The 22,592-nt window shown below is 58.2% G+C and overlaps 2 protein-coding genes across 2 annotated transcripts in view; one reads left to right on the top strand and one right to left on the bottom strand.

Annotated features, from left to right (window-relative positions):
* SLC9A1 (solute carrier family 9 member A1) overlaps positions 1-18,698 on the bottom strand; it is a 26,596-nt gene extending 7,898 nt beyond the window's left edge. The window contains exons 1-2 of the mRNA XM_071453008.1: positions 18,240-18,698; positions 72-532 (exon numbers count right to left, since the gene is read on the bottom strand). Coding sequence (XP_071309109.1) covers positions 72-532; positions 18,240-18,567 — 789 coding nt within the window. The 5' untranslated portion in view covers positions 18,568-18,698. The remainder of the gene's footprint in view (positions 1-71; positions 533-18,239) is intronic.
* LOC139603081 (alanine and glycine-rich protein-like) overlaps positions 18,566-22,592 on the top strand; it is a 4,408-nt gene continuing 381 nt past the window's right edge. The window contains exons 1-2 of the mRNA XM_071453529.1: positions 18,566-19,062; positions 22,449-22,490. Of these exons, the coding sequence (XP_071309630.1) occupies positions 18,566-19,062; positions 22,449-22,490 (539 nt within the window). The remainder of the gene's footprint in view (positions 19,063-22,448; positions 22,491-22,592) is intronic.

Here is a 22,592-nt window from a genome sequence, read left to right as displayed (position 1 = left end):
ATGGCCCTGGCAGCTGCCACCACCCTGGGATGCTCCTGCACTGAGCAAAGCCCACGCCCCGGGGCACTCACGACGGTGACGGCGTCGTTGAGCAGGGACTCCCCGAAGACCAGGATGTGCAGCAGCTCGTTGATGTGGATCTCCTCGAAGACGGCCAGCACGGCCACGGGGTCCACGGCCGAGATGATGCTGCCGAAGAGCAGGTTGGCCAGCAGGCCGATGTGGTTGAGGCCCGGCCCGCCCAGCTGGCACACGGCGTACATCAGCCCCCCCAGGAAAAAGGCGTTCCAGAGCGTGCCCACCACGGCGAAGATGAGGATGGTGCCCAGGTTCTCGGTGAAGGGGCGCAGGGGCAGGAAGTAGCCGGCGTCCAGGATGATGGGGGGCAGCAGGAAGAGGAAGAAGATGTCTGACTTGAGGATGGGGGGCTTCTCACCCACCCCCTTGATGAGCCCCCCGACCAGAAGGCCCACCACGATGAGCAGGCAGCTCTCGGGAACGATGCTGGACACTGAGGGGATCACGTGGAAGCCTGGAGAGAGGGAGAGAGGAAGAGACGCGTTGGCTACAGGGATGGAGGATGGAGGATGCTGTCTGCAGGGGACACTCCTGCTGGAGTCAGGGACCAGTTCCCAGCCCTCCCTGCACTCCTCGTGACCCGTCACTCCCTGTGTGCCTCAGTTTCCCCTCCGGTCCCGCTCTGCCACATGGAAACTGCAGCTTAACCAGAGCGTGGTACTGCTGGTCTCAGGCCAGAAGCCTGAGAGCCCCAGCAGCAGCAGGTGACAGCCAGCCCTGGGACACCCCAGGGTCTCTCCCTGGACCCCAGGGTGACCACGGCAGGTGTCCCTGCCTGTGACAGCCCTGCAGCACAGACAGCTCTCTCCACACGAGCAGGCCCTGCTCCAGCTCTTCCCCCTGCAGCACTGCTCCCAGGCACACACAGGCAGTGGCATTTCCCCCCCATCAGACAGCAGCCTGCCCACCAGTGCCACTATTGCCAGCATGCCCGGGCATCCCTGGCACAGGGCCCTGTGGGATGGGAGCTGCTGCTTGGTGCATTTCAGGATGCAATTCTCCTTCCGGGAGGTCTAACCCGGCTGGTTGCAGCAGGGACACGATGCATCCTTGGGGTGAAGGTAACAGGGAACACATCTCCCCCTTTTCCAATCCCAGCCCTGGCCCGCTGGGATGACATTCCCACCAAGCAGCCCCAGCGGGCATCTGCCAGCACACCAACACCCACAGAAGGGTTCTGGGCTCCCTGGATCTCCTCCCAGGCTTTATAATTATTATTTTGAAGCGAGGCATATTTGTTCCCTGGCAAGGGAAGCAGTTTAAAATAAGGAACCCTGCCTTGGCATGCCGTGTTCCTCCGTTCCTTCCGGCCGTGCCATCTGCAGCAATCCCACAACAGATTCAATCCCCTCCAGAAGGAGCCAGATCCCCCCCGAGCCCGCAGGGGCCACATCTGTGCCACGGCCAGCTCATCCCTCCTCCAGCTGGGCAGACACCCCAGCTCCCACGGGAAAAGGCCTCAGGGACTTCCCAGCCTGGATGCAGCTCCTGATTTGCCCCCATGGGATTTTCTCCTCTTTCCTGGATCCCCTGGAGCCCACACAAGCTCTGAGCACCCCAAGGCAGCCCTGGCACGGAGCTCCCTGTGGGAGGGGAGGTGATAATCCCTTTTCCATGCACAGCTCATGCAAACCCTGGCAACCACCGACCCTTCCAGCACACCGGGCACTTTCTGGCTGGAATAAGGCTTAAAGCCACACGAGCAGCGAGAAGCCAACAGCAGATCAGTTTTTGCTTGCTAAGTATGTTCAATCATGAATAAAACACAAACACTGACAATTAAGCATCTCTCACTTCTTCCACACAGGCCCCAGGATTCCATTAAACTGGAACATTCGTGTGCTGATGGGAATTCAATGGTTTACAGCCTTTTTGTAGGGCCCTAAAAATACACTTACACGGGCTGCATTTTAATTATGCCTTTGATTTCACTGAATCTGAGCCATTTTTTGCTCCCTGCTTGCTCCACTCAGTATTTTTAGAGCATTCCAGAGCTCATTGGTACCAATCTGTTGGTGGGAGCCAGCATCCCACTTTGGGATGGAGGTGACTGGTGGCAAGGATGAGGCCAGGCAAGGGTGAGGTGCTTTGATCCCAGCCCTGTGCCTGAACTTCCCTCCTGGAAGAGGAGGAAGGCTGTGGCAGGATGCTGGGAGATGAGGATGCCCAGCCAAGGGGCAGCAGAAAGGGTAATAAGCCTTGATAATGGCTTTAAAGATTATGATTATGATAATAATAAGAACAATAAAATAATAATAATGTGACCCCTGATCCCTAAATCCCCAGCACAGGGCATGCACAATCACCCAGGCTTCCTCCTTTGGAAAACAAACTCCATGGGAGCAGCTCCCTCCCACCAGCATCAAACACCACCTGAACCATTAAAAGAGAGACAGTTGGGTTAAACATGAACCCCAAGAGGTTGAGCAAACACAGAAAAGGAAATGCAGGAGATAACAGCTCCTGTGAAAACAGCTCCGTGCCCACATGGCACAGCCAGCTCCCATGTGCCCAGCAAGGCACACACAGGGATTGCTCACTGGTGGTCAGCAATTCCTTGGGCTGGGGCACAAAGGAACCAGGGACAGGATCCCCAGTTTTAACCACAGACTGAGCACTTGCAGATCTGGGGGAAATCCCATCCTTGCAATTAAAGAGATTCCGGGCAAGAAAAGCTGGTTCTGACAAAGTTTGTTCTGCAGCTTCTGGGTCTTTATTTTGGGGCCAGTGGATTTGCTGAATGGGAGGGAGCAGGGAAGGGAGCACAGGACACAGCTGAAGGGCCCAGCACGTTCATGGTTAAGCCGGATGCTCCTGAGGCTTCACCCCACATTCCCAAACACCCACGCAGGGACACGGCCTCAGAGAGCCAGGGTGCTTCCAGGAGCATCCTGTCAGCCCAGAGGAGGCACGAGGAAGGAGAGTGCTTACACAACCCCTCCATCCTGGCCAGGTTCATTGGAGCAGCTGCAGGCTCCAGCAGGCAGGCTGGGGGAATCACTCCATTATTAACCAGGGCTAGGAGCTCTCCCAGCCCTGGGGGTGCTGCTCTGGAAGGAGGTGGTGCATGAAGGGGCAAGGGGGCAGTGAAGCCCCCAGGTGATGCTCTCCCAGCTCTGGAGGTGCTGCTCTGGAAGGAGGTGGTGCATGAAGGGGCAAGGGGGCAGTGAAGCCCCCAGGTGATGCTCTCCCAGCCCTGGGTATGCTGCTCTGGAAGGAGGTGGTGCATGAAGGGGCAAGGGGGCAGTGAAGCCCCCAGGTGATGCTCTCCCAGCCCTGGGTATGCTGCTCTGGAAGGAGGTGGTGCATGAAGGGGCAAGGGGACAGTGAAGCCCCCAGGTGATGCTCTCCCAGCCCTGGGGATGCTGCTCTGGAAGGAGGTGGTGCATGAAGGGGCAAGGGGGCAGTGAAGCCCCCAGGTGATGCTCTCCCAGCTCTGGAGGTGCTGCTCTGGAAGGAGGTGGTGCATGAAGGGGCAAGGGGGCAGTGAAGCCCCCCAGGTGATGCTCTCCCAGCCCCGGGGAGCCCAGGCTGGTGCTGGCTGGGGCTGCAGGGAGGCTGGGAGCTGGAGTGGAGCTGGCTCTGGGAAGGAGCAGGCATGCTCAGAAGGGCTGCCCTTCTGAAGGACACTGCAGAGAGCAGGGCTGGAGGAGACACGAGTGTCTGACAGCACAGGGGCCCCTCCAAGGGCCACTTTAACCCTGCAGGACACCTGGCTGGGCGGGCCCTGCAGAGGGGCAGCAGCAATGCCAGGTGAGGCGTGCAGCAGGTGTGCTCACCTTCCCACATTCCTGTGTGACACACGGAGAGCCCCGCAGTGACACTCTGCTGGCTGAACCCCAAAATCGCAGATGTGTCACCAGCCCCGGGGACAAGTGATCCACGCAGCCGTGACTCAGCACCGTGCCCTTCTCTCTGTGTGGAGGGAGCAGCAGGGAGGGAGGGAGGCTGGGCTGGGCTCCAGGGGCTGCAGAGCTCCCAGCCCTGGGATCTGGCATTCCCACGCTGTGTTTGGGGCAGGTCGAGGATGGGGTAAGACCCCAGCAGGGCTAAAGCCCTGTGAGGAGGGCAGTGCAGTTACACAACGTTTTGCAACTGGCTCCCAGGGGAAAATCCATCCCAGTCCTCCGGAGTTTGGCTGCAGCTTCTTCCATGTACCCTCCACCCTCACAAAAAACACAGTGGATTCCTCTCTTCCCTGGCCTGAGCAGCAGCTGCCCAAGGGTCAGCCAGCCTCTGCTGACTGCTGTGGCCTCCAGCAGGGATGTCAGGGTGTCTGTGCTCTGCTTCTCCCTTGGAAAATGGAGCCGGGTCCAGCGGCAAAGACAGGGAACAAGGAGAACGGAGAGAGCTGCACCAGATGCAACGGGGAAGCCTCGAGGGAAGGGGATGAAAATTGAACTTGCTCAAAAGGAATTAAAAAGCTGGTGCTTTACACCTATAAATAGAGTGAGGCCACGGCTGGTGTCACCCTGCCAGGAGAGGGGGTAAAACCACTGTACTTAAATTACATTCACTGCCTCTCACAAGCTCCAGCATCACCACGTGCCCTGAAACCCCAGCCCCACAGAGCTCCAAGCTGCCTCATTCCCACAGCATCCCACTGGGAGGGCACTTGTGGGGCCAGGACGCAGTTTGGGCTTTGCCAAACCCTTCTCTGTTTCACCAGAGAGCGGGCAGGGTTTTAATGCAGGTGCAGCTCACCCCAGTGCTCCCCTGCAGCTCTTTTTGGGTTGGTTTCAGCAGCTTGGGTCGATTTGGGCAACCTTTTAAGCACCCAGTGGCTTCAATGTCCAGAACGGAAAAGCGTTGATTTTCCACCCCAAAATACCATTTCCTGGTGAGAAGTTGACTTCTTGTTTTTTGTGTTAAGGCACAGGTACAGAAAGTGCTTCTAAGCGAAACAATTTCCTCCAGAACAAACCAAATGTTTCATTCAAGCCTCATTATTTTGTTGTCGCTAATTACGAAGCAAAGCCAAGAACCAGGAAGGTAATTAATTTATGCTGCTTTTTGTGAGTCATGAGTGAATGCAGATCCCACACAAGGGCCACAGAGCCACCCTCCAAACCTCGCCGTGGGCACAGTGTGCAAAGCCAGAAGGGAAAAGCAAAACCTCCAGCCCTGGTTTCAGGGTGACTCCTGCACCCCAAACTCGGGTGGGCAGGGGCTGCATCCAGGCTGGTGCTCAGGACAGCGCCCAGCACTGCCCCACAGCCCCAGGCGTTTTCAGGAGTCAGGATCAGCTTCATCCACATGGGATGGGATGGAGCCCTGGGCTGGGTCTGTCTGCCCACAGTGCCCAGCACAGCCTGGCTGTGACCCTGCCCAGCACACAACGTCCCCAAAAGCCATGCTGGCACAGTCCATAGCCATCAGGAGCCCTTGCCAGATGAGGAAAGGGCTGTTTTATTGGTCCTTGGTGTGACATTATCACCCCCGTGCCTGCAGACCTTGCTCAGCCAGCTCGGCCCCACCCCACCCACCTGCCCCTGGTTTTTCCCCTCTCTCCCCTCAAGCAAACAGCCCGGGGCACAAGGAAGGAGCTCCTGTGACAGGAGCCCCAGGGCTGCCTGGTACAGCCCCAGCCCCAGGAGCAGGTGTGTGTGGGAAGGTGACCCCCTGGACCCTGCCTGCTTTGCTGAAGATAAGAACAGGGCTGATAGCATCAGGCCAGCCCTGGGCTGACTCAAAACCTGAAAGCCACAGCACAAAAAGCAGACACTGCCAGGTGCCAGCCCTGCTGCAGCTCAGCCAAGCAGCCACAACCCAGAGCCTGAGCTGGCTCCACACTGGGAGACTCTGAGAAATGGCTTGGGGAGCCCTCAAGGCACAGCCACATCACCAAAGCAGGAGGCTGAGCTCGTGCAGCCCCAGGGAAGAGCCTTCATCCCTGAGAAACAACAGATGCTCCCCTCGTCACTGTGAGAGGAGGGGCTGGCAGGCAGGTGCAGCAGGGCTGTGGTGTCTGACAGCTTCAGTGTCCTCTTGCAGCACCAGAGAAATTCACCCCAAGGATGATGATGATGATGATGATGATCTCCCAGGACACCCCGAGGTTGTCCCTCCCATGTAGGGCTGGGCCTGGAGATGCAGAAAGGTCCCCAGAAAGCTGAGCAGCCTGGGGAACAGGACCAAAGGCATCACTGCACCCTGCAGCAGCCAGAGGCAGGAGCTGCATGCAGACGAGCCCAGCTCCCCACCTGCCCTGAGACCCTCCAGGAGCAGCACGCTGCCCCTGGCAAGGCAAATCCCTCCCCAGGGCAGCCTGGAGGGGTGCAGGTGCAGTGTGTGAGTGCTGCAGGTGTGCTGGGCCCCCGTGGCAGTGCTGCAGTGCTGCAGAGGGAGAGCACACAGCAATCCCAGCTCTGAATCACCGCAGGCACCCTGGATCCCAGCCTGCCAGCATGGGCGGCCCCCTGCCACAGCTGCTGTGTGCACTCAGAGGAGCTGTTTACACAGGACATCTCCTCCCTGGGCCCCATCCAGCCTCAGCACCCACTCCAGCACAGGAATGGGCTCCTTGGTTTGCTGCTCCCACACCCCAGGGGCTGTGCCCCTCTTCCCAAACACCGTGGGACAGCTCTGGGAAGCCTGGTGAGCTGTGATCCAGCACTCCCTGCACAGCACACTCTGCTGAGCCCAAGAGCTGCAGCCATCCCTCCATTAAACCCCAATCCTGGGGATGGATACCATAGGACAGCTCTGGGAAGCCTGGTGAGCTGTGATCCAGCACTCCCTGCACAGCACACACTGCTGAGCCCAAGAGCTGCAGCCATCCCTCCATTAAACCCCAGCCCTGGGAAGGACTGGGAGGACCTGCAGCAGCAGCCTCCCCGCAGGAGAAGGTGCCCACACACAACCACAAGATGCCCTGAGAACAATCCATGGACAGAGGCCTTTAGCACAAACACTTGAACACTTTTTTTTTTTTTTTTTGAGAGCAGCAAGGGCACGTACCCTGGTTTTATCTTGAAGCACTCACAAGAAATTAACAGATCAATTGGGAGTCTTTTACTGAGCTGGTATTAATTTCCTCCCAGCTGTAAAAAGGAAATGAGAGACAAAAGACATTAAATGGACTTGCCCACGTCCCCAAGTGAGTGGCGTGAGAGCTGGTGTGAGAACCCAGCAGCTCCCAATTTCCAGTCCTGTGTTTAGATAACGCTTCTCCTTCACACCAGAAGGGAAGGCAAGGACACTCTGCAAGAAAAGCACATATTAAGAAAGACCTGATTGCCATTAAAGACTGAGAGGCCCAGGGCCCTTGGACTGTCGCCCCATGGCTGCAGCGTTCCAAGTAGGGAGGAAAGCACAGAACCAAGGGGAGGCTTCAAGGCTTGGTGCCACCACATCTCCAAAAAGCCTCTTCCAGGCCCAGCTGTGCACAGCTGTGCATGGAGCAGCTCTCCTCGCCCCTCTGCAGCTCTAGAGCTGCCCTGTGACAGACACCAAGCCCAGCGAGCTTTGGGACACCAGGGCAGGGTTTGGTGCCCCCGGTGCCCCCGGCCCTGCTGACTGCATTCCTCGAACGGGCATGTTCCAGAGCCACTCCCAAAGCACAGCTGCGATCACCAAACCTGCTCAGAGCCTCTGGGCAGGCTCCACACAGCTCTCCAGGGCGGGACCGTGACTCTTCAGCAGCCCATGGCACTCACCCAGCAGGAGCCAGGCACGGAGGCGCTCGGGGACAAACTGCCACCCAGGTTCTGCTGTGGGTGCTTCGAGACTCACTTTGGCTTTTCTCCACCAGCTCTGGGTGGGTGCAGCTCACAGCCAGGCCTGCAAGGCTGGGATCTTCCTGGCACAGCTCATTTACCCTGGAAAAGTGAGTTTTCTACCGGGCAGCAGCATCCTCATCCAGGTTTATATCCTTCAAAACCGTGACAGCAGCTGGACTTGTGCGTTTTGAGGAGGTTTAAGGTCTAGAAAAACTTCTTTAGCTCCAGGGAAAGGGACAAGGAGCTAAACATAACTCACTCTCACCAGCCACGCTCTTCCCAGATTCCTTCAGCTGCTACAAGGCGCTGGATGCCTCGAATAGCTGGGTTAGGAGGGGTCAGTGCCAGGGGACTTCTGGAATAGAATGCTCCCAGTTAACATCTGCGTGCTGCAAAGGGAACCTTCACACTGTTGGATGCAGATGGATGCTCTGGAGCCGGGGGGATGCAAACAGACAGTGCCTGGTCACCCAAAATAAGGCTCCAGTTGCTCTCCCAGCTCCTTACCCTCAGCCACAGGACACAGCATTTAATTCCCAGCTCCTGCGGACCCTCGAAGCCTTGGGGAGAGTTAAACCTGAGCCAGCCTGAGGTGACCACAGACAAACTCCCCAGGCAGGGCGATGCCAATCGCCCTTCCCAGGAAGGGCAGATTTCCTACTGGGAACACGGGCAGGAAAGACAAACAAAAGCTTTTCAGGAAACAACCTGTTGGTCTCCACTCGGACAGCAGGGAGGAGGTAATTGCAATTAGCACTGATTACTACCGGGCTTTGCAAGCCCAGACAGAGTGACACCACTCTCAGCACACGGCAGCAGCGCGTCCGGAGCCAGCGCGAGCACCCGGCCACTGGCACCTCTTCCCAGCACTGAGAGACACCATCCTGGCCTTCAGCACCACCCCAGCACTGAGAGACACCATCTCAACCTTCCAGCACCATCCCAGCACTCAGAGACACCATCCCAGCACTCAGAGACACCATCCTGGCCTTCAGCACCATCCCCAGCCTTCCAGCACCATCCCAGCACTCAGAGACACCATCCCAACCTTCCAACACCATCCCAGCCTTCAGCACCATCCCAGCACTCAGAGACACCATCCCAGCACTCAGAGACACCATCCCAGCACTCAGCACCATCCCAGCACTCAGAGACACCATCCCAGCACTCAGAGACACCATCCCAGCACTCAGAGACACCATCCCAGCCTTCCAGCACCATCCCAGCACTCAGAGACACCATCCCAGCCTTCAGCACCACCCCAGCACTCAGAGACACCATCCTGGCCTTCAGCACCACCCCAGCACTCAGAGACACCATCCCAGCGCTCAGAGACACCATCCCAGCACTCAGAGACACCATCCCAGCACTCAGAGACACCATCCCAGCCTTCCAGCACCATCCCAGCCTCCCAACACCATCCCAGCCTTCCAGCACTATCCCAGCCTTCCAGCACCCTCCCCAGCCTTCCAGCACCATCCCCAGCCACGATGCTTCTCACACCCAGCCCAGCCCCTGGGAGCAGCAGCTGACACAGGAGAGGAGCTGTTCCTTCTGAGCTCACCCCCAGGGACCAAGGCTGCTGTGGGAAAAGTGTTCCCGAGGGAAACCGAGGCACTAACAGGGCTGGAAACACCAGCTCTTCTCTTCAAAGGCCTGTATGTGCTTAAATCTGTGCCCCTGGTGTGTCTGCTCCTAAATCTCCAGCAGTGGGGTGGGAAGCTGCCCTCTCTCCAAATCCGTCATTAGGATTTAGCATGCCGTGACTCCAAAATGCAGAATAATTCCAGGCACTGGAAATAAACCGGTGCCATGGGGTGTCTGCTCTGCAAGTGTGTGTCTTGCACAAGAGAGGGGAATTATTTCCCTAGCAGCACCCTCTGTTCAGTGGGATTTAAGTGCTGTCCCTGGAGGTTGATTGTATTGCAACTTTCTGGAGACAAAGACCTCAGGCGCTGAGATGTTTGTGAGTCACTCCTGGGCAACCCAAGAAAACGTGTGTGTGTGCTCTTCTAGCTAAAAAAGTACTTTGCATTCCTAAACTTTCCACTCCAAAAACCAGCCCAACTTCAAACGAGCCTCAGCCGTGCCCTTCCTATGCGGGCAGGTTCTGGGAAGGAACCCCAAGAGACGTGGGGTGATGCAACACCAGATTTCTGCACCACCAGAGGTGACACAGCACCAGATGCATTCTCACTGCCCCACTCCAAGCAAGGCTCAGCCTGGATCTTGCCCCTTCTGACAAACAGGCAGCAACGAGTGTGCGCACGCCCGTCTGCTGAGCTTTCACTTTGGTTTCCTCCTTCCCAAGCAGGAACATAGGAGCTCTGCTGCCCCAGGAAAGAGCCAAAGAACAGAACACGACGAGATTAACACACAACTGGAAGGCATTGTGAAATCAGAGTGGTCCCTGAGACGTCCAACACCACGGGGAGCAGATGCTGGGACCTCAGTGGAGCGAGAGGATCAACCACCAACACTTGGTTCAACCCAAACCATGCCCTGCTCCTCTGCTGTTTCCTTGGAAGCTGCCTGATCGCAGAACACTGAGGTTTTCATCAAACCTACACTGGCAGTTTTGAGCCCCAAAGGGTGAGAAAAAGCTGCTGCTGACTCAGGCAGCCCAGTGCAGGGATGAGGTGCAACCCAGCTCCAGCTCCACTCAGCAAGGCTGTGTTTTCACAGAGTATTCCGTGTGGATTTCGGGTTTTATTTGAACAAATTAGGCCTTGGGGACCCAAAACAGAAGGAAAAAAAAAAAAAAAGAAACCAAATGTTTACAAGGCAGCTGCAGTAACTCATCCCCATTACTGTTGGTGCCCACAGCTCCAAGGATGCTGGACCAAGGACCAAGCCCTGCATGATCCTGGGACAGGCCCAGAGCCCCCACCAGCCCTGCACCTACAGCCAAAACCAGGGCTTGCAGGAGGGAAAAGGGGAAGGATTGTGATAAAGAAGCATTTATTTGCAAGTCTAATGAGCATCTGGTTTGTACAAGTGCTAGAGAGATGTCTGTGTCTCTTGTGCACAGAGGGGCTGCAGTCCCCCTGTGCCCAGCATTGTTGTCACCCCAGGAACAACCCTCTGCCCTCCACCACCGCCTGGTTTTCCCTTCTCCCATGTGCAATCCTCAAACCCCAGCAGACTATTTAGCTACATTAATTGCAGACAAAAGACTCGTCCTCCACCCCACTAATTCCCAAGGGAACTCCAGCATCTCTGGGTATCGTGGGCAAGCTGTGGTTGGGTGATTGGGCAGTTTGGGAGAAAGGACGTGAACCAAACAGGCCAAGCATGACCACGTTCTGTTGTCACCCCACAAACCAGCCCAGGTGACCTGCAGGGCTCAGGGCAGGAACAGCTCCAGGCCAGCCCCAAGCTGGGCTCTGGCTGCCACAGGACTTGCAGCACCCACATCCCAAATTCCATCCACAGCCTGTGTGGGCAGCCAGCCCATCCCTGACCCCAGCACCAGGTCTCCAAGCCCTTGTTGATAAATGGGATGAAACAAAAGCTTTGGTTCCTGAGGGCCCCGAGGTCCAGAAGCTGCCACGGGCAACAGGGTCCCTGCAGGGAGCAAAGCCAAGGCTGCAAGGGAGAGTAATCCTGCCTTAATGGACATTGGGGCTCACCAGGGAGGAATGGCTGTGATTACAGACCTGCTCTGCTTTTTCCACTCCATCACCATCCCGTATTTCACAGCAGGAATCTTTCACTCTCCCAACCATAATTAAACTAATGGTTTTCTCAGATCCATGGAGGGAACAGTTTGGATGTTTTTTAGCTCAGACACCAGCAACGGGCAGATCAGAGAGGAAAAAATAAATGCTGTGGCTGTTTTTTCTGAGATGGCAAAGCAGGGGAAAAGGGAGCCAAAGCATGTTTAGATCATCCCCCAACAAGGAAGTGGGAATGCAACAAGTCTGCATTGGAAGAGATTGTTTAAATTCATCATCACGACAATTTACACTTCTGTGGCACCAGCTGCAGCAGCACTTCCAAATCCTTTCTGAGCAGTCACTCCCAAGGCCCAGCTCCCCATAGCAGCTCCCTGGGACAAGGGGGGACACTGGGGTGGCCCCTCCAAAAGCTACGATTCCAGGGCAGGGATGTGGGCTGATAAAAACGTTTGAAAAGCACCCAAGTGTTTTAGCACCCAAGAGTTTTAGCACCCAAATCTCGCTGCCAGCCAGCAGCCACCAGCTTCTACAAACATTTCTCTGGCAATTTTGAAATTGTCTCTTCTCCTCCAGGCACAGGAGCCACCCCCCATGCCCTGAGCCTCTGTGGGGCTCCACAACCCCACCTGCACCCCCATCAGGCTCTGCCCTTCTTCTCCCAGCTCCTATCACCAGCTCACAGGCCCTGAGAGCTTCCCTAATCTTGCTGCTCTGCAGGCACAGCAGTGCTGGGGAGCACTGGAGCTCTCCAAAGCAGTGTCACCCAGCACCAGCGCTGTGCTGGCACGGAGGGCTGAGCTGTGACACCAAACCTGCCCAAGGCACCAGCGTGTCCCCACATAACCCACCCCAGCACAGCTCTGGGCTCTGCTCGCCGAGCACAGCTCCATCCCCAGCTCGTTTTACACCAGCCCAACAGGCACAGGTGGGGACACGGTGGGGACGGTCCTGCAGTGCCAGGCTGGCGCTGGCAGCCATCACTCGGTCTGCAGGGGCAGGGAACACCCCAGGCACAGCAGGGCTGCCAAGGGGGAAGCAGAGACACAGCAGTGACTCAGTGACTGTCGCAGCAGCAGCAGCAGCACGCGGTGAGCGAAGGAGCTCGGCTGCCTGGGGGAGCCCAGCGTGGTCGCTGCTGTGGGGACACAGGGAGCGATGTCCCCACGCCCTGGGTCCGGCTGAGATGGAGCCCATCTGCCCCACAGCAGCCCTCAGAGCTCTGTGGTGGCTGGAGGGGTGCTGATACACACCCGGTGCTGATACCCTGATACACCTGGTGCTGATACCCTGATACACCCAGTGCTGATACCCTGAAACACCCGGTGCTGATACCCTGATAACACCCGGTGCTGATACCCTGATACAGCCGGTGCTGATACCCTGATAACACCCGGTGCTGATACCCTGATACACCCAGTGCTGATACCCTGATACACCTGGTGCTGATACCCTGATACAGCCGGTGCTGATACCCTGATACACCTGGTGCTGATACCCTGATACAGCCGGTGCTGATACCCTGATACACCCAGTGCTGATACCCTGATACAGCCGGTGCTGATACCCTGATACAGCCGGTGCTGATACCCTGATAACACCCGGTGCTGATACCCTGATACACCCGGTGCTGCTCACGGCAGCAAAGCTGCCCCACACTCGCCCCTCAGCAGGAGCTGGGGCTGGGCAGCAGCTGGGAGGGGACACTGCTGGCACTGTCCCGGGCTGACCAAAGGGATGTTGCACAGCACATCAAGCAAAGGCTACAGAGGAAGAGAGGGTGGGCAGCTCTCATTAGGACGTTTGCTTTCCGGAGCAGCCACAACGCTGCTGAAGGTACTTCCCAGGAAGTGACTGGACATCATCTGCTGATGGGAAGTAGAGAATAAATCTTTTGTTTCCCTTTGTTTCCGCACATGGCCTTTGCTTTTGCTTTATTAAACTGCCTTTATCTTGATCCGTGAGGATTTTTCCATCCTAGTTTCTCCTGCAGAGAGGGAAGTGATAGAGCAGCTTGGTGGGCACCAGAATCACGGAATGGTCTGGGTTGGGAGGGACCTTAAAGCCCATCCAGTTCCACATCCCCCACCCCGGGCAGGGCACTTCCACTGTCCCAGGTGACTCCAAGCCCTGTCCAGCCTGGCCTTTGACACTTCCAGAGATGGGGCAGCCTCAGCTTCTCTGGGCAGGCTGTGCCAGGGCCTCACCACCTCCTGAGCATGTTATTTCTTATATCTAATCTAAACCTGCCTTCATAAAACCACTTCTCCTTGTCCTGTCACAACAGGCCCTGGTATGAAGACTCTCTCCATCTGGGGGAGATGGACTCCCAGAGAAAAGAAGGAAAGGCACCACCCAGCTTTCAAACCTTGGGCTCAAGACATTTATTTTAGGTTACTTTCCAGCCAAGGTGAACCCACCACACCCTGCCATCTCCCTGAGCTGGAGGTGGAATGGCCAGGACGCTCCAGGGGAAGCCATTTGGTGCAGACAGACAGCAGGACATGCCTCAGTGCAAGGTGGCTAATGCAATAGCACTCTCTGCTTCCTGGCTTCAGAAGGAAGGGCCAGCATGGCTTTGGAGGCACAGGTAGCCCCAGCTCTTCTCCAAGGTGGGTAGGAGCTGGTGCTCAGCACAAAGCTCTGCCTGCTGGGCCCAGCACAGCCAGCAAAGGCTGACCACAATCTGTTATTTACATTCCTGACTCACTCCTTCCCTTTCCCCTGAAACCAGGACGTATTTACAGTCCAACTTGAATTCCCCTAAACGTCTCTGGGAGCCGCGTGAGCTGAAAGGTCAACCCTCAGAGCGAGGAGAGCAGGTTCTCCTGCAGGGAATCCCCTCAGCTTACCAGCCTCTCCCTGGGCAGGGTGTGAAGGAACCCCTACAATACCCCTGCAAACCTGGGAGAAGGGCACAGAGAGCTCCTGACTGGGGTTTTTGGGAAGGCCTGGCCTTCTGCAACAATACAAGAGGTTGAGACAATGTCTGGCTGCAACCTGCAGCTGCAAAGGCTTCTCCTGGCAGAGTCAGGCCCCCACCAGACACGATCTGCACATGGTTGTAGCTGCCCCTCACTCCCTCTTCCCCTGCACAGCCTTAAAATATCGTGTGAGTGTTAAGCAAAGCAGCCAGCAGCAGCTTCCCCTTCTCCACGGGGATTGACACAGCAGGAACAGCCCACGCCTGCAGGACACGCAGGGCACATCCCCCTGTGCCCTGCCAGGTGAGGAAACCTCCAGGAACAAACACCTCTGAGGCATTTTACAAAACATGCAGCGAGAGGGGAAGGGCTCGACTCACACCTTTGATCCCTCAAACAAACTCACAGTGAGAGCTGCTGGAGAAAGGACAAATCCCCTGGATGGGACAAAAGGAGGATGCATTTAAGTCTGAAGAGCTGTCTAAAGCATCAAGAGCAACAGGGGGAAACTGAGCAACAGGACAAGGTCAGGTTGCATCTCCAGGCCTGGAGCAGAGCCCTGGGAGTACTCCTGAGCTCCTCGACACGGTCACCCTGCACTACCCGAGGGTGACACCCTGAAGTGACTCACAGGGTTGAAGACTCAGTTTTGTAGCAACTTGTGGCTCAATCAGCAGCTTCAGCCCAGCAAGGAGAACTGTGGAGCTGGAGGGGAGCAGGCAGGAGATGCTGCCATGCACAGCCCACACCCCGGGAATTCCTGTTCTTGGGAAAAGATGAGGTTGGTCCCCTCAGGATCAGCCTGATGCATCAATAAATGCACACTGACAGTGTGGGGAGAAAGAGGAAGCGCTGCAAATTCCTGTTCTATTTATCACCCCCCTTTGTTCCCTTCCTGGAAATGGGATGCTGCAGACCCTGTCTGGTGTAGGGAGCCTGGAGCTGTGTGAGCCCCATCCTGCCACTCCCGGCTGTGCTGCCGGCAGTGCCCCGTTGTGCAAGAGCCATCCCTGTGTGGAAAAAAGCCTATTTTGCTGCTGCTGAACAACACCCCGTGATCCAGGGCAGGAAGGACGGGGCTGGGATAGGGACACGGAGCAGTGAGCGGTTTTTGGCTGCTCACGAGCACAGGGAGCTGTACCTGCAGCTGGGGAGCACCCTGCCAAGGCAGCACGAACAAGAAATGCAAAACGCTGGAAAGGAGGCCAAGGACAAGGGTGTCCCGGGACCGCCCTGCTGCCAAGGCCCTGTCATTGCTGTAGGTAAGCTAAGGTGTGGATTTTGGCATAACCAACACCTCTGGAGCTCTGCAGAGCACCTGCCACCTCTGCCAAACTTGCAGGGCAGCCTCTCCTAAAATACCCCCCTTGAAACACGCAGTCTTGCATAATACTTGTAGCATCAAAGACCTGACAGCCGGCAGCCACAACTTTTCCTGCAGCAGCACCACCGAGCCCTGGCTGCGGGCAAGGGAGGCAGGAGCAGCTCCCACAGCAGCCTCAGTGGCACAGAGTGCTGGGTGTCAGCTCCCATAGGAGCAGTGGCACAGAGTGCTGGGTGTCCCCTGCCCACAGCAGCAGGGACACAGAGTGCTGGGTGTCAGCTCCCCATAGGAGCAGTGGCACAGAGTGCTGGGTGTCCCCTCCCCATAACAGCAGGGACACAGAGTGCTGGGTGTCCCCTGCCCACAGCAGCAGTGGCACAGAGTGCTGGGTGTCCCCTGCCCACAGCAGCAGTGGCACAGAGTGCTGGGTGTCCCCCGCCCAGAGCAGCAGGGGCACAGAGTGCTGGGTGTCCCCTCCCCATAGGAGCAGTGGCACAGAGTGCTGGGTGTCCCCTCCCCATAGGAGCAGTGGCACAGAGTGCTGGGTGTCCCCTGCCCACAGCAGCAGTGGCACAGAGTGCTGGGTGTCCCCTGCCCACAGCAGCAGTGGCACAGAGTGCTGGGTGTCCCCTGCCCACAGCAGCAGTGGCACAGAGTGCTGGGTGTCCCCTGCCCAGAGCAGCAGCAGCACAGAGTGCTGGGTGTCCCCTCCCCACAGCAGCAGTGGCACAGAGTGCTGGGTGTCAGCTCCCCATAGGAGCAGTGGCACAGAGTGCTGGGTGTCCCCTCCCCATAACAGCAGGGACACAGAGTGCTGGGTGTCCCCTGCCCACAGCAGCAGTGGCACAGAGTGCTGGGTGTCCCCTGCCCATAACAGCAGTGGCACAGAGTGCTGGGTGTCCCCTCCATCCCCCCGAGCTCTGCTCGCTCTGCTGTTTGCCAGCTCTCCCCGTGGCCCCGGCAGGCCCGCGGCCCATTGGCCCCTCCTTTCTCCTCCAGCTTCCGCACAGATATTCCTGATTTCATCACTCCCTGCTCTGGGAGCAGCGCTGAAGGCGCAGTGCCACAGCAAAAGGAGCCCTGCGAAGGGAGCCCTGCCTGCCCAGGGAGAGGCTCCTTCCCCAGGTCCTTTTGGGGAGCGCCAGGAAGGCACAAACCCCACCTGGTTCCAGCCCGTCCTGACTGCCTGTCTCCCAGACAAGCCTCCGGGTCTGAAGTGTTCTCACTCCTCCGCCTGCACGTAAATAAAGCACTCGGGAGGGACTGTGGAAATGGGGCTGCACCTGCCCACGCACGCTCGCAGCGGGCTGGGAAGGGGATGGGGTATTGTGAGCAGTAGCTGGGCAGGAAGGGTCTGAGCTCCTGAGGGTCTCTCAGACCCCTCCAGACCAGGACAGGGCACAGTTTACAACAGGAACCAGCTTTAGAAAGCTCCCAAAGCAAGATTTCCCTCAGCAAGCTGCAGCCCCCCATAACTGAGTGTTATTAAACCACTGATGGCAACTGAGGAGCAAAATGAAGGAGCACAGAGCTCCCTTCCCTCCTCACCTGCTCCAAGGCAAACATTTCACCTGCCCCCCCGGCTTTATCACCAGGGATGGGACCAGGGCCAGCTCAACCTCTGCACTGCCGGGGACAGCACAGCAGGTTCCATCACGTCACAGGTTTGGGCTAATTCGGCTGGTATTGATCCAGCTGCAGAAGTTTGGAAAACACTTTGTCAAGAACCCCCGCCGTGGCAGAGGGATGCTTTGATGCTTTCCCAGAGCGGGGCATCCCAGGCTCATCCCAGAGGGTGACTGTTCCAGCCCCAGCTGCTCTCTTTAATGCGGGAATCTCGGGACGCTTTGCAGCAGAGGCGAAGCCACCCCGCTCTGCTGCGGAGGGGGAGGAAGGAGAGGCCGAGCGCCGGGAGGCTTCTGAGGGACTCCTCCAAGGTTACAAAAAGCATCTGTGGTTCAGAGAGGAAGTGAGCAAACTGGGTGCTTCCTCCCTGGGTGTCACAGGGAGGAGAGCAAACCTGGTCCCAGCAGGGGTCAGGAGCATCTCCAGGCCGGCTCCCAGGTGGGAGATGAGCAGTCTGTGGGAGTGCAGGGACCGGGATGCCGCTGTCCACCAGGCCCAGGACAGAGAGCCAAGGTCGCGGGGAGAGCAGCGCCCAGCCCGGCCCGGCCGGCCTGGGAACTCTGCAGAAGATGTGCCGCAGATTTTGCCCTGGGATGTTTGGGGTGGTCCCACCGTGGGATGTTCAGAGGGTCTCTCCCTAGGATGCTCAAAGGGTCGCTCCTCGGGATGCTCACAGGAGCCACTCCTGGGGATGGCTGGGGGTGCCTGTCCCACCCGGCCGGGGGTCCCGCCCCGGGATGCTCGGCGGGTCTCTCGGGGCAGATGCTCACGAGGGTCACTCTCTGTGATGCCCGGGGGTCTCTGTCCCATTTGCCCGGGGGTCCCTCCTTCTCCAGGCCCTGCCCAGGCCCTTTCCCACCACGGACCCCCCCACAACGCGCCCACCTACCCAGCTTCATCAGGCAGGCCAGGAGGATCCATAGGGAGATCTCGAAGGGGATGCGGACGTGCGTGTAGTCGATGCCGATGACCGGGAAGGCTTTGCGGTGCTTGGCGTGCCCCTCCGCCGAGCCGTTGGCCGGCTGCTCCTTGAGCGGGTGGATCTCCTCGGGGGCGGCGGGCGGCGCGGCCGTGAAGCCGGGCACGGCGCCGCCGGGCAGCGGCGCGGGCTGGCCCTCGGAGGTGAGCATGGGGTTGGCCTGCAGGACCTGCCCGGGCAGCAGCGGCCCCAGCAGCAGCAGCGCCCAGGGCAGGGCGCGCAGGGCCGCGGCGCCCATGGCGGCGGGCTCGGGGCGCGGGCGGGCGCGGGGCGGCGGGGCGGCCGCGGCGGCGAGGGCTGGAGCCGCCCCGCCACAGCCCGAGCGGAGCTGGGGCGGCCGCGGCGCCGGGCTCGGCCCACACAGCGGGCGGGAGGCGGCGGCGGGAGGCACCGGCGGGGCGGCGCCGGCGGCGGGAGGCGGGAGCGGGGCGGGGAGCGGGGCGGCGGAGAGCGAGAGGGAGGGGATGGGGATGGGGATGGAGATGGGAGAGGGAGGGGATGAGGATGAGGATCGGGATGGGGATGGGGATGGGGATGGGGCCGGGGTCGGGGCCGGGGCCGGGGCCGGGGATCGCGATGGCGATGGCGATGGCGATGGCGATGGGGCCGGGAGAGCAGCGGGGCTGTGCGAGGGGAGCGGACAGGGGGAGAAGAGGGGAGAACGGGAGCTGGGGATGCTGATGGGAGAGGGAGGGAAGGGGAAGGGGAAGGGGAGAGCGTGCAGGGGCAGAGGGTGCCGGGCAGAGGGTGCTCGGACAGAGGGAAGGTGCAGGGGAAGGGGCAGAGGGTGCAGGGGCAGAGGGTGCTCGGACAGAGAGAAGGTGCAGGGGAAGGGGCAGAGGGTGCAGGGGAAGGGGCAGAGAGTGCAGGGGAAGGGGCAGAGAGTGCAGGGGCAGAGGGTGCAGGGGCAGAGGGTGCTCGGACAGAGGGTGCTCGGACAGAGGGAAGGTGCAGGGGAAGGGGCAGAGGGTGCAGGGGAAGGGGCAGAGAGTGCAGGGGCAGAGGGTGCAGGGGCAGAGAGCGCTCTGCAAGGCTGGCTCGGGGGGAAGCGCAGGAGGGGCCGCCCAGGGAGCGGAGCTGGGCGGGAATCAAAGCCCCAGAGCGCAGCCCGCGGTGCCGGGGCACACGGGGACAGCGGGCTCCGAGCAGGTGTCTGCCGCTGTCGGGGAGCGCGGCGGGCTCTGCCCCGTGCGCCGGGGCTGGCAGGGACGGGGGTGCCCCGGCCCCGAGCGGGACCGGCCGCGGGCCGCGGGGCACGGGCACGGCTGGGCAGCCGCTGCCTGCGCCTGTGTGCGCTGCCTGCAGGGGCACAGCCTGTCCTGGGTGCGCAGGGACAGCTCGGGGGGACAGGGGGCCGCTGGCCGCTGCTCTGCACCCCCTGGGGCTGTGCCCCGGCCCTGCTCGCTGCCGGGCCCGTGCCCTTCTCCCCGGTGACCGCTCGCTCGCCCGCTCTGTCTGAGTCACCAGGAAATCTGATAAGGCTCCAGTGAAACCTCTGGAGCAGCCTGGGGGGGCCGTTGGCACCGCTCAGCCACCCTGATTTCTTGGCTCTCCTCCAGCACCCTGACTGTCACATGTGCGTGACCAGAGCGACCCAAACGGGTTTTTACCTGCTTTGCTGCCCAAACTTTAGGTGCCAAGAGGCCTTTTGGTAAAGATACAGCCCTTAATTCTTGGGAGAAGTGTATGGGCCCTTTCCATGACATGTGGCGAGCTTTGAAGGTGACGTTTGCTGGTTTGCATCAGTTACATTCTTGATTTAATCCTCCCAAAGCACTAGTGGTCAGAAGGCTGCAGGGAATAGGGAGGGCAGGAGGGGAACCTGTGGCAGCTACGGGGTGGAAAATCATCCCCAAACGTGACCCATCAATTAAAGCAGATCATCAGCCCCAGCAGGAACCCGCTAGGTGTGTCAATTCCTCTTTTCCGTTTGGCCGTGTGCTGGGTAGCCAAATTAATCTGTTTTAGCAATTAAGCAAGAAACCCCGAGCGTTTCTCGTTCTGAAGGGCTTAGTCATATCTGGGTGAAAAGCCTGAGCTGGTGATGTTTGGGTTGAGGCAGGACTGTGGGCAAAACCATGGGGGCTGCTGGGCTGCCAGGAGCAGTTCCTGGAAGCTAGAGCAGGTACAGAGCAGCTGGAAATGCTCCTGTGGAACCACTGGGTCGGGTTTTGCTCCCTCCGGGCCCCAGGATCAGCCCGAGCTGTGGTGGGGCGGGGATGCAGCACCCAGGGAAGGCCTCGTGGCTCTGGCAGTGGGTTCCTGCTGCTCTGGGTTGGACAGGGCCTATCAGCCTGTCAGCCCTGCAAAGGATTTGCCTTGGTGGAGGTTCTTGGCCAAGAGGAAATTTCCTTGCTCTGGCCTGAGGGTTTTAACCTGCAGACAAATCCCAGTCCAGCTCCAGGTGTCTGCAGGACAAACCACGTACAGGGTAAGATCTGTGTCTGTGAAACTGCATTTGCACCCTGGGACATCCTAACTATGGCACAAGGTGTAAAATTGAACTTTATGTGCGTGTTGTGGGGTTTTTACACTGAATTTCCTTTTTTCTTCTGTTGAGGATAGAAAAGGAGACAAGTATTTATTGAAATGCCTTTTTAAATTAATAACAATTAAAAATGTCTTTTTGTATGACTTAAATTTCAACACTGTGAAAAGGGCAAGCTCTCAGGCAGAGTTATTCCTTGCTCCCTGCACCTTTCCTTGGAACAGCCACAGCCCTGTTCCACCAGGATCCTTTCCAGGTGTGGTTCTCCTGCAGGAGCTGGGAGAACACCTTGTTTGCATTCCCCGGCTTTCAGACTGCATCAGGAAACTCCAGCTCTGACAGTCAGAACCAGCAAGTCCTGCTTGGCCCCAGCCCTGGCATTCCTGTCACCAGCTTGAGAGAAAATCCAGCTCCCATGCCCCAGTTTTCTCTCCACCAGCAAGGAAAACTTCCATGTCAAGGGCATCTGAAGCCTGCCTGATTTTCTGCGCGGAGCTTTGGGTCCCCATGGAGATGGCATCTGAGAAAAGAAGATAAAACCCTTTTGTGTGGATGGATCCCGATTATTATTTGTTTAATTAGAATCTGGACTGATGCAGAGGCAACAATTAACAATTACCTTCTGTAAAGGACTTTGACAGCAGCTGAATAGGTTAATGACTTGCAGGATGGAGACAAATCATTGCAGCTGTCATTTATGAGGCTGGAGGTGCGAGGAGGAGTCCTCAGGCCTGATGTCTCTGATTTAAGGGGCTTTTCCTCCTTCTTTTGGAATAACCAAGTAGGAATTTTCTTCTGCCGTGCAGCTGGGATTATCTGGGAGCCAGGGAATTGAGTTCCAAATGAAAATTTAAACTATTCATTACACTTTATTAGCAGGCTTCGGGAATGCTTAATTGTGGAAATAAATTATAGGGGAGGCGAATGGGTAAGTTTTGATGTCTTTCACACACCTCCCCTTTTTGGGAGGGTTCATTAAGAGGATTGGGACTGGGCTTGCTTGTCCTCAGTGTCCCCAGGGCGGGCGGCTGCGGGGAAGACAAGGCGAAGGGAAGGATTTTGCAAACACTGCCACCCCCTGGCTCTTTGCTCTTTATTTTATAAAGAGTTTCATTTTCCGAGCAGAGCCGGGCTCGGTGCTGCTGCAGGGAGGGGAGATCCCGCAGGGTCAGGGGCTCAGCTCCTCTGCCCGGATCAAAGGCTGCCAGGACTGGGTGAGGACAAGAGGAGCGTCAGGGTGACCCAACTGCAGCTTTCCAGCACCTGGAGGAGCCAACACGGGTTGGCTCAACAAGGAAAAGGGATTATTTGAAAGGGTCTGGAGTGACAGGACAAGGAGGAATAGCCTTAAGCTGGTGGAGTGTGAGTTTAGATTGGATTTTGGGAAGGAAATGAGGGTGGGCAGGCACAGGGTGCCCAGAGCAGCTGTGGCTGCCCCTGTGTCCCTGGCAGTGCCCAAGGCCAGGCTGGAATTGGGGCTGGGAGCACCTGGGACAGTGGGAGGTGTCCCTGCCATGGCAGGGGTGGGACAGGGACATTTCCAGGGACAGGAACAGGACCCTCAGCCCCCTCTTCTCTAGGCTGGACAAACTGAGTGACCTCAGCCCATGCCTTCCTGGTTTCCCCTGCAGGCCCTTCACCGTCCTGGCCGCTCTGGAGCGGTCCGAGCTCAGGTTTGGGGCTCTAACCCCCAGGTTTGGGGAAGGGGAGGCAGCGGCCATCACTCCTCCTTAACTACATCTCCCAGCAGCCCCTTCGCGCCGCCACGCTCCCGC

Source organism: Agelaius tricolor, unplaced genomic scaffold (assembly GCF_023055355.1).
Source record: "Agelaius tricolor isolate 1412-34295 unplaced genomic scaffold, bAgeTri1.0.p SCAF_36, whole genome shotgun sequence".
In the NCBI taxonomy this organism is placed as follows: Eukaryota; Metazoa; Chordata; class Aves; order Passeriformes; family Icteridae; genus Agelaius; species Agelaius tricolor.
This window is presented reverse-complemented; position numbering and strand designations above follow the sequence as displayed.